Source organism: Heterodontus francisci, chromosome 20, assembly GCF_036365525.1.
Source record: "Heterodontus francisci isolate sHetFra1 chromosome 20, sHetFra1.hap1, whole genome shotgun sequence".
In the NCBI taxonomy this organism is placed as follows: Eukaryota; Metazoa; Chordata; class Chondrichthyes; order Heterodontiformes; family Heterodontidae; genus Heterodontus; species Heterodontus francisci.
The window spans coordinates 58,972,950-58,985,806 of record NC_090390.1 but is presented as its reverse complement, the minus strand read 5'-3'; the positions used below and the strand labels follow the sequence as shown (position 1 = coordinate 58,985,806).

Genomic DNA, 12,857 nt, shown 5'->3' with positions numbered 1-12,857 from the left:
GTTCCTACACCAAGCCTAACCAGTAGAAATATTTCAGGTGAACATGAATGCTTCTCCTGGCTCTACAAAACTCATCCCACCTGCTGATGGCTACTTAGTGCCATGCCCTCCTCCGCCCCCCCGCCCCCCACCTTTAAGTTTGGATTTCCAACTTGGCCCATGGAGGAACCACTGGATTTCCCATCTCCTGCCCACACACCACCAACCCTACACACCCAATCGATGAGTTGCCTGCCAGCACTCATCAAGTGCTGGAAGCATGACAAAATGATACAGATAAGCTTCAACATGAACATGATTTGGGCCTCTCATGGTGCCATCAGGTTGGTAGTGCAATCACTTTGCCCAATGCCCACCCATGTGCCCAACCCAAAAATTGGCTACAGTGAAAATAATAGGCGTTTACAGAAAAACTTTCATTTTCTCACTAGACATTACTCACCACAATGTCATTACTCAGCTGGGAAGCCAGAACAGTCTGGCCTACCAATTTTGTCCATAATTACTGTCAATCTAGCTCTATAATCATCCACCAACAGGCAGTCTTCAAATAGGATGAAACTGCATCTTTTTCACTGCCCACTTGAGACAGAACTCTGTCTGTGTACCACATTTAAACAGACTAATAAGAACCCACTAAATTTACCCAAGTAATTAAATTGAAGTGAAAGAGCAAGCTCTGGAACTTCAACAATTGACCTTTATAATGGCCGTGAAGCACATCCACTGCTCACGCTGCTGTCAGAGGGTATAAGCTTTTAATAATCAATTGTTGCATATGTCACACTTAACAAATAATTGAACTCAGCATTAATTTTAAACACAATGCCAATCTTGTATAGTAAAATTTTCTGAAGAACACTAAATGATGAATGCAAGATGACAGTTACGTTAAATGTTTTACTTTAACATCAAATATTCAATTAATATTAAGTGATTGAAACACAGTACTTAATGAACATTACACACCAATAGGTATATGGACTCAGAACAGTACTTGGTTTAGATTTACCATTCACAATAAAGTCAGCATAACGTCAAAAATGCAGTGCATGAGATGAATCACCTGGATTGAAGGTGTCACCAGGAATATATTTCACTTGAAGCAAGAGTGCCATACATCAATTTTAGATATAAAAAACATTGCATATTTCTTGTTTCATAAAATAAATCATTTAAAAGTAATAATTTGTAAGAGGCACTTGTACAGTGAACAGTCTAAACATATGGAAATAAAAGACACTTTGTATGACATACAGTATCATTGTTTACTCATAATCCCAAAGCCCAGAAATGTAGCATAACATTTAAAAAGTGCAAGCACAGTAGGGGGAGGATTATAAATTGCTGATTTTTAGGCACAATATCAATTTTACAAACCCTGATTGTATGAAGAATCTTATGAAAATACTTTCAACCGACCAGCTGGTTATTAATGAAAAAACACATCCATATGGACCACCAGGGAGACGAGTGACTGCTAGTCTGTCTCTGTAGATGAAACTGCAACTTTCTATTATTCATAAAGAGTACACCAACAGGGAAAGAATGATCACTGCATTGAAATGAGGAATCAGATCATTCTGGGCTGACTTTTTTTCTGAATTAGGGACTGGAACAAATAAAATGTTTGAACCTTTCAGAGAATCATACTATAGCAGTAGCTTAAACACTTCATAAACACCATAGTATCTTAAGACACTGCAACTATTTGCAAGCAATGGCACATCTCAGTATTTGAACATATGTCATCATCCATTTATCATATACTATTTTAATTTTCCCCATTTGGTTTGCTGCATCAGCTTTATAACCAGGCAGCAATATGTAACTGTGCATTAATAGTTTTTTTAAACTTTCAAACCCATACTGGAAGCAAACCTTGAACTCTGCTTAAAGAAAAGTCTTGGATGGAAGTTCTTCACACCTTAAGTGCACAAAATTACAGAGGTCTCCTGACAGTACAATGGTTCAGATACTTGCTTCGCATTCTTGTCACTATGGCTATGAATCTTAGTCTGCCAGGCATGTAAGTCCATTATCTGCATCACTGAATCAACAATGTTTACCCTGCTCTGTAGCAAACATGGCATTGGTTGACATTGGCTGTGGCGATGCAGAGACCTGCAGGGTTCTATTTCCCCCCCATACTCCTGACCAAAACAAATATGAGATTTCTGTACCTCAGAGGGGCAATGCTGTTCTAGTGAAGTATCGCAAAATGCACATCACGTTTGTATATAGGAAGCATAATCATGTTTGGTGATACAAATTTATTTTAACCTCTAGGGAAAAGCTTTACTTGGCTGCAACTTCATTTCCTACACCAGCAAATCTTGTGGGCTGAATGACTGTGGCAATGTGGGATCCATATTCAGAATGCCACATAACTTAAGACACAGTCTATAAAGAGAGATGTTTTCCCTTCAGACTTGACCAGATTGAAAACTACATACCCTGAGGTAAACAGAAGTGTTCTAATCTACTGGATCATCCATTCCCTTAATGTTTCTTTAAGTAGGTTAAAAATATATGAAGGAGTACAGCAAATAATTAGTATTTATGCCACTTCAGTTTTATTTTTGAACTGGCACAATAAAAGGCGAAATTATTTTAGCAGTTTGAAAACTATTCCTTTATTTCCATTTCCTTCCAACTAGATTGCTATATTGCAATTTAGATGGCAATGTGCAACTGTTTTTCCAATCAGATTTGAAGCACTACAAATAACAATGCATGTGGATAATTTGCACAGCTGTGCATCATGTGAATTAATGCATGTGACCATGTTGACAAATTTAATTTGAACCATGCAATCAAAAATTGCAGCAATAATCTGATAATCTGACACCTCAAAGCCAAATTCAATCTGTGTTGTGCCCATTAAACGGTACCTTAATTCAGATTAGCACATAACAGATTTAATCATAACTGATACTGGACAGTACACCAGAATAGTTAATTTAAAAAGTTAGCTTGAACACTACTTTACATAGCATGTGAAGCGTCACAAGTCTTTTAAAACATAAAGGACTATTGTAATATTTAATCAGCTTTCAGCCTTGGCTCAGTGGTAACATTTTTGCCTTTAAGTCAAAAGCCCTATTCCAAGGGTTCAGCACACTACAGCAGTGAATGTACTTTTAAAAAAAAAGGTACTTCATTGGCTGTGAAGCTCTTTTGAGATATCTTGAGGCGATGAAGATACAAGTGTTTTTTTTGTTGTGATTGAAATATGGAAAAACTCAATGTATACAAAGTATTACTATGAATGGAAATTCTTTTTGAAGGTTAATCAAAATAATTAGGTGCCAACTCTTGGGTGGGTAAGTCTGCGGATACTGGTTACCCTCTGATATCTACCCAAGTGGCGATTCCCCATGTTGGGGGCTCAATAGGCTATGTGCTGGCAGTCTATTCTATTCTGGAAGCAACCACAACTGATCCCTCACACAACATCCCAGAAATTTGTACTTTTCTGAATAAATCATTGGAATGATCAGGAATGACAATCCTAGTAAACTTTCCCCTAATGCATCTCTATTACTAGTTGCTTATTGTTGCAAGGCTGCCTGCTCTTTCATAACCAAATTTTCTCTATTAATCAGAAAATAATTATAATTTACAATTTAGACAACCATTTCATATCTGCTGAAATTGTATGACTCCAACCTTGAGAGGCTGAAGTTTGTGAATTTAAGCTCCCCCCTAGGTCTTGACCACATAACTTAGGCTAGCATTTTAGTGCAGTACAAGACAGACTTACATTGGTGGAAATGCCTATTCTGGTAGTTAGGTAGATGTTAAGGATCGTAGGACATTACATAATGAAAAACACAATTTTCCCAGTTACCTGATCAATAATCAAGACCAATACTGCATAAAAAATAGATTAACTGATAATCTCATTTATGGGACTTTGCTGTGAACAAAATGGCTGCCACATTTGCCTAAATAAATCACTGCAATCCAAAGCAACTGACTGGAGGTGGAGTGCTTTGAGGTGTCCTGAGAATGTAATTAGGCTTTATATGAATACAAGTTGGTTCTCTTTCTCCACAGCTATTAGAAGTAACTCAATTTCTTCGCAGGGGCTATTGGTGGGAAGAGAATGAAGGAAAAGAAATGTGATCTGCATGATATGGAAAACATTAATCTATATTCCATTGTGACAGAGAAACAAATTAAAGTGCCAACTTCACAGTTTCTATTTTATGCAGTCAATGCATTGCACAAATAGAATACATAACTCGGAACAGTACGATAGGCATCCCGTATATTCTGGTGTTGGGGAAATTCTTCACAACTTGCTTGTGAAATAAAATGGAAAATCCATTTTCTCAGTTAAACCATTTCAACATAATCACTAACAGCTGCCTGGCTGCTCTTCATGGCCATCAACAGTTGCTCTCACAGCCGAGCAATCAGATAAGTGAAAGGCAAAGCATCATCTGGTAATGCACTAAAACAATTTGATTGGAATAGAACTCGAGACTGAGCATGCAATTTAGCAAAATATCCTGAAGCACTATGTTTTACCCAAGTGCCTATGCATTACAATATGCTCTCCACTGTGTATATTTAAGCATGAGACAAATGACAACCTATGTGACTGTGACAAAAGCAAGCTATCCCTCCTCATCCTTCTCGATCTGTCTGCACCATCCTTCTCCATTGACTCTCTACTGTCATCCACCTGGGTGGGACTGCACTTGCCTGTTTCAGCTTTTATCTAATTGTAGCTAAAGAATTGCCATCAATGGTTTCTCTTCCCATTCCTGCATAGTTGCTTCTGGTATCCCCAAGGATATATCTTTGATCTTCTCCTATTTCTCATCTACATGCTGCCCCTCAGCAACATCATCCAAAAATACAACGGGACAAATTTTCCAGTCGGCATGCGGACTCCCCGCTAAGGCTGAAACACGACCGAGAGATGGAGGATGCCTCCCGGTGGCAGCACTCCATCCAGCTGGAACCATTCCTAACCCTGCCATAGCCATAGGGGCACAGCTGCAGGCCATCCAGTGGAGGGGTTGCCCCTCCACGATGACAGCCTGGCAGCTTTGGCCTCTGATTTTAAAAATTTGTAAAAGCTCTTTAGAGGGCACCTCCATGTTGCGGTGCCCTCTCTTTCTACTACTTACATCGGCAGCTCCCACATCTAACGGTGGAGCTGTCGATCTCTCAGTACTGGAGGACTTCCTATTGACCCTTCAGCCTTAGGAGCCTGCCCGTTATTCTTAATTGGAAGGGGCTCCAGAAGGTGGTCACTTAATTGGCTGCCATCCTGAAAATCACCCTCTATGCCCCGGCGCCAACACGTATGGGTTCCCAACCTGAATTTCCTCCCAACAGCTTGATTGGGACCCACAAACGAAAATCTGACCCAATGTCACTTTCCACATGTACGCTGACGACACCGAGCTTTACCTGACCACCACCTCTCTCTTGACCCCACCCCATCTCTAAATTGTCAGACTGCTCGTCAGGCATCCATTAGTGGATAAGCAAAAATGTCCTCCAATTAAATACTGGGAAGACGGAAGCCACTGTTTTTGGCCCCTGGCAAAAATTCCGTTCCCTAGCCACTGGCTACATCCCTCTCCCTGGCAACTATCTGAGGCTGAACCAGACTGTTCACAAACTCGGTGTTAGATGTGACTCTGAGATGAACTTTCAACCACATATCTGCGCTGTCACTAAGACCTTCCATTTCCACCTCCATAACATAGCCTGACTCCATCCCTCCCTGTTGCTTCTGTTGCTGAAACTCTCTTTGAAACTTACCTTTGCTTCTTCCAGACTTGACTATTCTAAAGCACTTATGACTGGCCTCCGACATTCTATCCTCTGTAAACTTGAGATCATCCAAAACTCTGCTGCCCATGTCCTAACTCGCACTAAATCACGCTCACCCATCACCCCTGCTTGGATCCCAATTAAGTAACACCTCGACTTTCAAATTCTTGCTTTCAAAACCCTTCAAGGCCTGGCCCTTCCTTATATCTGTTATCTCCTCTAGTCCTACAACACTCCGAGATATCGCGCTCCTCCAATTCTGGCCTTTTGAGCATCCCCGATTTTAATTGCTCTTCCACTGGTGGCCGTGCCTTCAGTTGCCGAGATTCTAAGCTCTGGAATTCCCTCCCTAAAGCTCTTGACTTTGCTTTCCTCCTTTCAGACACTCGTAAAACCTGCTCCTTTGACCAAGCTTTTAGTCATTTGCCCTAATATCTCCTTATGTGGCTCGGTGTCATATTTTGTTTTATAATGTTAATTGAGATAAAGGATAAACTGCCACTTAGAAAGGCGCGGATTAACAAGGGATAGTCAGCATGCATTTGTTAAGGGACGGTCATGTCTTACTAACTTAATTGAATTTTTTGGAGAAGTAACAAGGAGGATTGATTAGGGTAGTGCAGCGGACGTGGTCTACGTGGATTTTAATAAGGCATTTGACAAGGTCCCACATGGCAGACTGGTCAGAAAAATGAAAGCCCATGGGATACAGGGGAATGTGGTGAGATGGATCCAAAATTGGCTCAAAGACAGGAAACAAAGGGTAGTGGTCGACGGATGTTTTTGCGAATGGAAAGTGGTTTCCAGTGGCATTCCACAGGGCTCAGTGTTGGGTCCCTTGCTGTTTGTGGTATATATTAATGATTTGGACTTAAATGTGGGAGGCATGATTGGGAAATTTGCAGGTGACACAAAAATTGGCTATGTAGTTGATAGTGAAGAGGTGTGGACTCCAGAATGATATCAATGGTTTGGTTGAGTGGGCAGAAAAGTGGGAAATGGAATTCAACCTGGAGAAGAATGTTGCCACGGCTCGAAAGTTGTAGCTGTGACGAAACATTGGATCGGCTAGGGTTGTTTTCCTTAGAACAGAGGAGGCTGAGGGGTGACTTAATTGAGGTGTACAAAATTATGAGGGGTCTAGATAGAGTAGACAGGAAGGACCTGTTTCCCCTAGAGGAGAGGTCAATTACCAGGGGGCACAGATTTAATGCGATTGGTAGAAGGATTAGAGGGGACATGAGGAAAACATTTTCACCCAGAGGGTAGTGGGTGTCTGGAATTCACTGCCCGGATTGGTGGTGAAGTCAGAAACCCTCAACTCTATTAAAAGGTACCTGGACATGCAAGGCTATGGACCAGGTGTTGGAAGGTGGGATTAGATTGGGCAGCTAGTTTCTTTCAGCTGGCGCAGACACGATGGGTTGAATGGCCTCCTTCTGTGCCATAATTTTTCTATGGTTCCCATGCCTCTGTGAAGTGCCTTGGCATGTTTTGTTACACTAAAGGAGCTATGTAAATAAAAGTTGTTGTTGTATGAGATACATTAAGCAATTCATTGGAATCTTGCAATTTTCCCACTTTCTCCCCTTTTTGGCTCCCTAGTTCTTGTACCTATACCATTCTTAGATGCACTGTTCAAATAGGAGATGTTTATTCTCTACTAGTATAACGCATGTGCCACCTCAAAATAAATTTATATATATTGCTTGGAAGGCTGAGAAAAGTGCTGCTCTTTGTCTAACAACATATGCTTTCTATCCATGCAGTTTCTGTCATCGTCTGTATATCCATGATCAACCGCTTCTCTTCTCAATGTACTTTGTGATAACTTGTCATGCCTATACTGTAGCCAAGTGTGAAATGAGTTCACTGCCACTGGAACATTCCATCAATGAATCTTTGGATCAGGATGTTAGATTTGACTGTTTAATGAATTGGAAAATCTGCTCAGATAATGTGCCGAACTAAAGTGAAGGTCTATCAACCAGAACTTTATATATAAAAATAAAAAAAAGTTAAGAGTTTTAGAGAAGCATTTACATTTATTTTGCAGTGTTATGTGAATACAATATTTCTATAATTAAATTTGTGTCAGTCATGTATATTGTGACCATTAACTTGTTTTTCTTCTTCCTTGTTGGTTCAGTACTCAGGTCTATTTTCTCCTTCCTCACTGGTCAATTTCAATCATGTTATGCAAAATCTTTCCCCTAATTTTAATTCCCCCGAAATACTTTGCAGCAAAAAAAAATTCATCTGTTGCAATGGCTGCTCCACTATATGTATTGTATCTAGTATGCATCACTCTTCCATTTGAATTTTTAAAAAAATATAAAAGGCAGTCCTTTTTTTGGCTGTTCTAGACAAGCCATAGATAGATGTGCAACTACCAAGCTACATCATCCATAATATATAAAAAGAAATCACAAACTTAAACATAAACTTGTCTGTAACAACATTCTGTCTTACCACAATACCAGCTGGGCCTCTGAATATGGTGGAGTCTGGATATATCCTTTTACTCCTTCCAAAACTCCTGTACTCCCACTCAGCTAATTCATTCCCCATCTTCAGTGTAAAGGCCATGACATTAGCAAACAAAATGTGCATGCGTGTGAAAGACAACAATATCCAGCACGCAACATGTGGCAGCTGGTACAGCTCTCTCAGGTTGTTGCTCAGCTGCCTACTCACTGAGGAGAAAAGGGAAAAATGAAAAAAAAAAAGAAATCAAAATGTAAAGGAGTAGAGAGGAAAAGAACATAGATGAAATGGAAATACAAGATCAAGAGACTGGAGTGAGAACATGGAAGGGATTAACAGGAAGAAAAATAAAACAGAAGAGCACAGTGGAAAAGAGTAGGGAGAGAGACAGAACCCAAAGTGAAAACAGAGCAAGAGAATCCTAACCTACACATAGTGAGACAGACATTTTTGGTGAGGATCAGCCCAAAGAAAATTGAAAAGTTCGAGAATTGCTTATATATTTTAAACTTAAATGCTGTATAAACTACAAAAAAAATTACAACACATACTATATTGAGTGGTTGGCTAGAGTTGTAATATTCAAAACAGGACCTTTGTATTATGATATTTTTACACAGTTTTAATATCACATACAGTTTTATCTTATCTCTACATCCTTAACATGTAAATCATGTATTTAGGTTCGATAAAGTAACATTCGCTCTGCGCAGATCTGTCCGACCAGGCTTGCATATTGTTGTACCGCTACTTCATCATTGGCTCTCTTTTTTCGTCTCTGATAGATGCTATAAGGCATAACTGTACTCCTGTACAGTACCAGAACTTTACCAAGGTCGCGGAAACTATTTTCATCTTCTGGAAAAAAAAACAGCAATTGTTACTTAATAAAGACTGTACACAAGAAACATTCAATTCATATTTAGGCAGTAAACAGCAATGTGCAGTCAAGCAATGTCCAAACAGTTTCAAATAAAGTTAAGATACAAGATTGAGCATTTTTAATTGTAAGTAATTTAGATTTACAAATGGATTCTTTTCAAAGTAAGTTTAGAAAACAACCACATGGAGATGGCAGGAAATAGAACAGGACTTAATATTTGAACATTGCTCACTCTGATTTTCTGGAAAAATATTCAATAAACTTCTCATTTCTGAAGGATTATAGTTCTTAACTAGAATATACATATCTTTTTCTTTCAACCCCTTCCAGACCCACAGCAATGTGGTTGACTCTTAAATGCCCTCTGAAATGGCTTAGCAAGCCACTCAGTTGTATCTAACCGCTACAAAGTCAATGAAGAATGAATGAAACCGGATGGAGCACCCGGCATTGACCAAGGCACAGGAAACGACAACGGCAAACCCAGCCCTGTCGACTATGCAAAGTCCTCCTTAATAACATCTGGGGGCTTGTGCCAAAGTTGGGAGAGCTGTCCCACAGACTAGTCAAGCAACAGCCTGACAGTCATACTCACAGAATCATACCTCACAATGTCCCAGACACAGCCGTCACCATCCCGGGGTATGTCCTATCCTACTGGCAGGACAGACCCAGCAGAGGTGGCGGCACAGTGGTATAGAGTCGGGAGGAAGTTGCCCTGGGTGTCCTCAACATTGCCTCCGGACCCCTTGATGTCTCACGGCATCAGGTCAAACATGGGCAGGGAAACCTCCTGCTGATTACCAACTACTGCCCTTCCTCAGCTGATGAGTCGGTACTCCCCCATGTTGAACACCACTTGGAGGAGGCACTGAGGGTGGCAAGGGCGCAGAATGTACTCTGGGTGGGGGACTTCAATGTGTATCACCAAGAGTGGCTCAGTAGCACCACTACTAACCAAGCTGGCCGAGACCTAAAGGACATAGCTGCTAGACTGGGTATGCGGCAGGTGGTGACGGAACCAAGAGGGAAAAACATACTTGACCTCGTCCTAACCAATCTGCCTGCCACAGATGCATCTGTCCATGACAGTATTGGTAGTAGCGACCACTGCACAGTCCATGTGGAGACGAAGTTCCGCCTTCACATTGAGGATACCCTCCATCGTGTTGTGTGGCACTACCACCATGCTAAACGGGATAGATTTCGAACAGATCTAGCAATGCAAAACAAGCATTAAGGAGGCGCTGTGGGCCATCAGCAGCAGCAGAATTGTACTCAACCACAATGTGTAACCTCATGGCCCAGCATACCCCCCTCTCTACCATTACCATCAAGCCAGGAGACTAACCCTGGTTCAATGAAAAGTGCAGGAGGGCATGCCAGGAGCAGCACCACATATACCTCAAAATGAAGTGTCAAACTGGTGAAGCTACAACACAGGACTATCGGCATGCCAAACGGCGTAAGCAGCATGCGATAGACAGAGCTAAGCAATCCCATAACCAACGGATCAGATCTAAGCTCTGTAGTCCTGCCACATCCAGCCATGAATGGTGGTGGACAATTAAACAACTAACTGGAGGAGGTGGCTCCACAAATATCTCCATCCTCAATGATGGGGGAGCCCAGCACATCAGTGCGAAAGACAAAGCTGAAGCATTTGCAACAATCTTCGTCCAGAAGTGCCAAGTTGATGAACCATATCGGCCTCCTCATGTCCCCAGCATCACAGATGCCAGACTTCAGCCAATTAGATTCACTCCGCATGTGCTGTATCTCTAAATAAAAATATCAAGAAATGCCTGAAGGCACTGGATACTGCAAAGGCTTTGGGCCCTGACAATATTCCGGCAATAGCACTGAAGACCTGTGCTCCAGAACTTGCCGCGCCCCTAGCCAAGCTGTTCCAGTGCAGCTACAACACTGGTATCTACCCGGCAATGCGGAAAATTTCCCAGGTATGTCCTGTAAACAAAAAGCATGACGAGTCCAACCCGGCCAATTACTGCCCCATCAGCCTACTCTCAATCAGTAAAGTGATGTCATCAAGCAGCACTTGCTGAGCAATAACCTGCTCACCGACGCTCTGTTTGGGTTCCGCCAGGGCCACTCAGCTCCTAACCTCATTACAGCCTTGGTTCAAACATGGACAAAAGAGCTGAACTCAAGAGGTGAGGTGAGAGTGACTGCCCTTGACATCAAGGCAGCATTTGACCGGGTATGGCATCAAGGAGCCCTAGCTAAACTGAAGTCAATGGGAATCGGGGGAAAACTCTGCTGGTTGGAGTCATACCTAGTGCAAAGGAAGAGCTCCAGGAGTGGGAGCAGGAGTGTCCTAGGCCCAACCATCTTCAGCTGCTTCACCAATGACCTTCCTGCAATCATATAATCAGAAGTGGGGATATTTGCCGATGATTACACGATGTTCAGCACCATTCGCATCTCCTCAGATACTGAAGCAGTCCGTGTAGAAATTCAGCAAGACTTGGACAATATCCAGGCTTGGGCTGATAAGTGGCAAGTAACATACGCGCCATAAAAGTGCCAGGCAATGACCATCTCCAACAAGAGAGAATCTAACCATCTCCCCTTGACATTCAACAGCATTACCATCACTGAATTCCCCACTATTAATATACTAGGGACTACCATTGACCAGAAACTGAACTGGAGTAGCCAAATAAATTGTGGCTAGAGAGCAGGTCAGAGGCTAGGAATCCTGCGGCGAGTAACTCACCTCCTAACTCCCCAGAGTTTTACAAGGCACAAGTCAGGAGTGTGATGGAATATTCTCCACTTGCCTGGATGAGTGCAGCTCCAACAACATTGAAGAAGCTCGACACCATCCAGCAGCCCGCTTGACTGGCACCCCATCCGCAAACATTCACTCCCTTCACCACCGATGCACAGTGGCAGTGTGTACCATCTACAAGATGCACTGCAAGGCTCTTAGACAGCATCTTCCAAACCTGCAACCCCTACCAACTAGAAGGACAAGGGCAGCAAATGCATGGGAACACCACTCTACGTCCCCCTCCAACTCACACACCATCCTGACTTGGAACCAAATCACCGTTCCTTCACTATCGCTGGGTCAAAATCCTGGAACTCCCTTCCTAACAGCACTGTGGGTGTACCTACCTCACATGGACTGCGGCGGTTCAAGAAGGCAGCTCACCACCACCTTCTCAAGGGCAATTAGGGATGGGCAATAAACGCTGGCCTAGCCAGTGACGCCCACATCCCATGAATGAATTTTAAAAAATCAGTTGGGTTTTAACGCAAATAAAACACATTGGATAACACTTGTCTCATGTAATTTGTACCCATGCCACCTACCCTGCTGTCCATTTTGTTTGATGAAGGCTCTATAAAGTACCTTGGCATGTTTTTCTATCTCATAAATGCTATATAAAGGTGTAAGGAAGTAAATACTTCCTAATTTGTAAAATTAAAAAAATCAACTTGGATGTGCAACTTTTCAAATTGTCTATGAGAGGGGGAAGAATTGAATATTTATGTATAAAATAGGAGGATATGGCTAATATAGGGTTCTTATTGATGTGTATTCTTTCAATGACAAATAAGTTATTGTAAAGTCTGGTACAATCTAAAATTTGTTATAGTCCTAATTGACATTCTGCCCATTCAATAATAATTCTTAAAAGGCTTTTTACTTATT

The 12,857-nt window shown here is 41.7% G+C and overlaps 1 protein-coding gene across 4 annotated transcripts in view; it reads right to left on the bottom strand.

Annotated features, from left to right (window-relative positions):
• Positions 1-749: 749 nt before the first annotated feature.
• The window catches only part of LOC137380662 (arginyl-tRNA--protein transferase 1), a 297,262-nt gene continuing 285,154 nt past the window's right edge, over positions 750-12,857 (bottom strand). For all 4 annotated transcript variants that reach the window (XM_068052848.1, XM_068052847.1, XM_068052849.1 and 1 more), the window contains one exon: positions 750-9,147. In XM_068052848.1, coding sequence (XP_067908949.1) covers positions 8,969-9,147 — 179 coding nt within the window. In that variant the 3' untranslated portion in view covers positions 750-8,968. The remainder of the gene's footprint in view (positions 9,148-12,857) is intronic.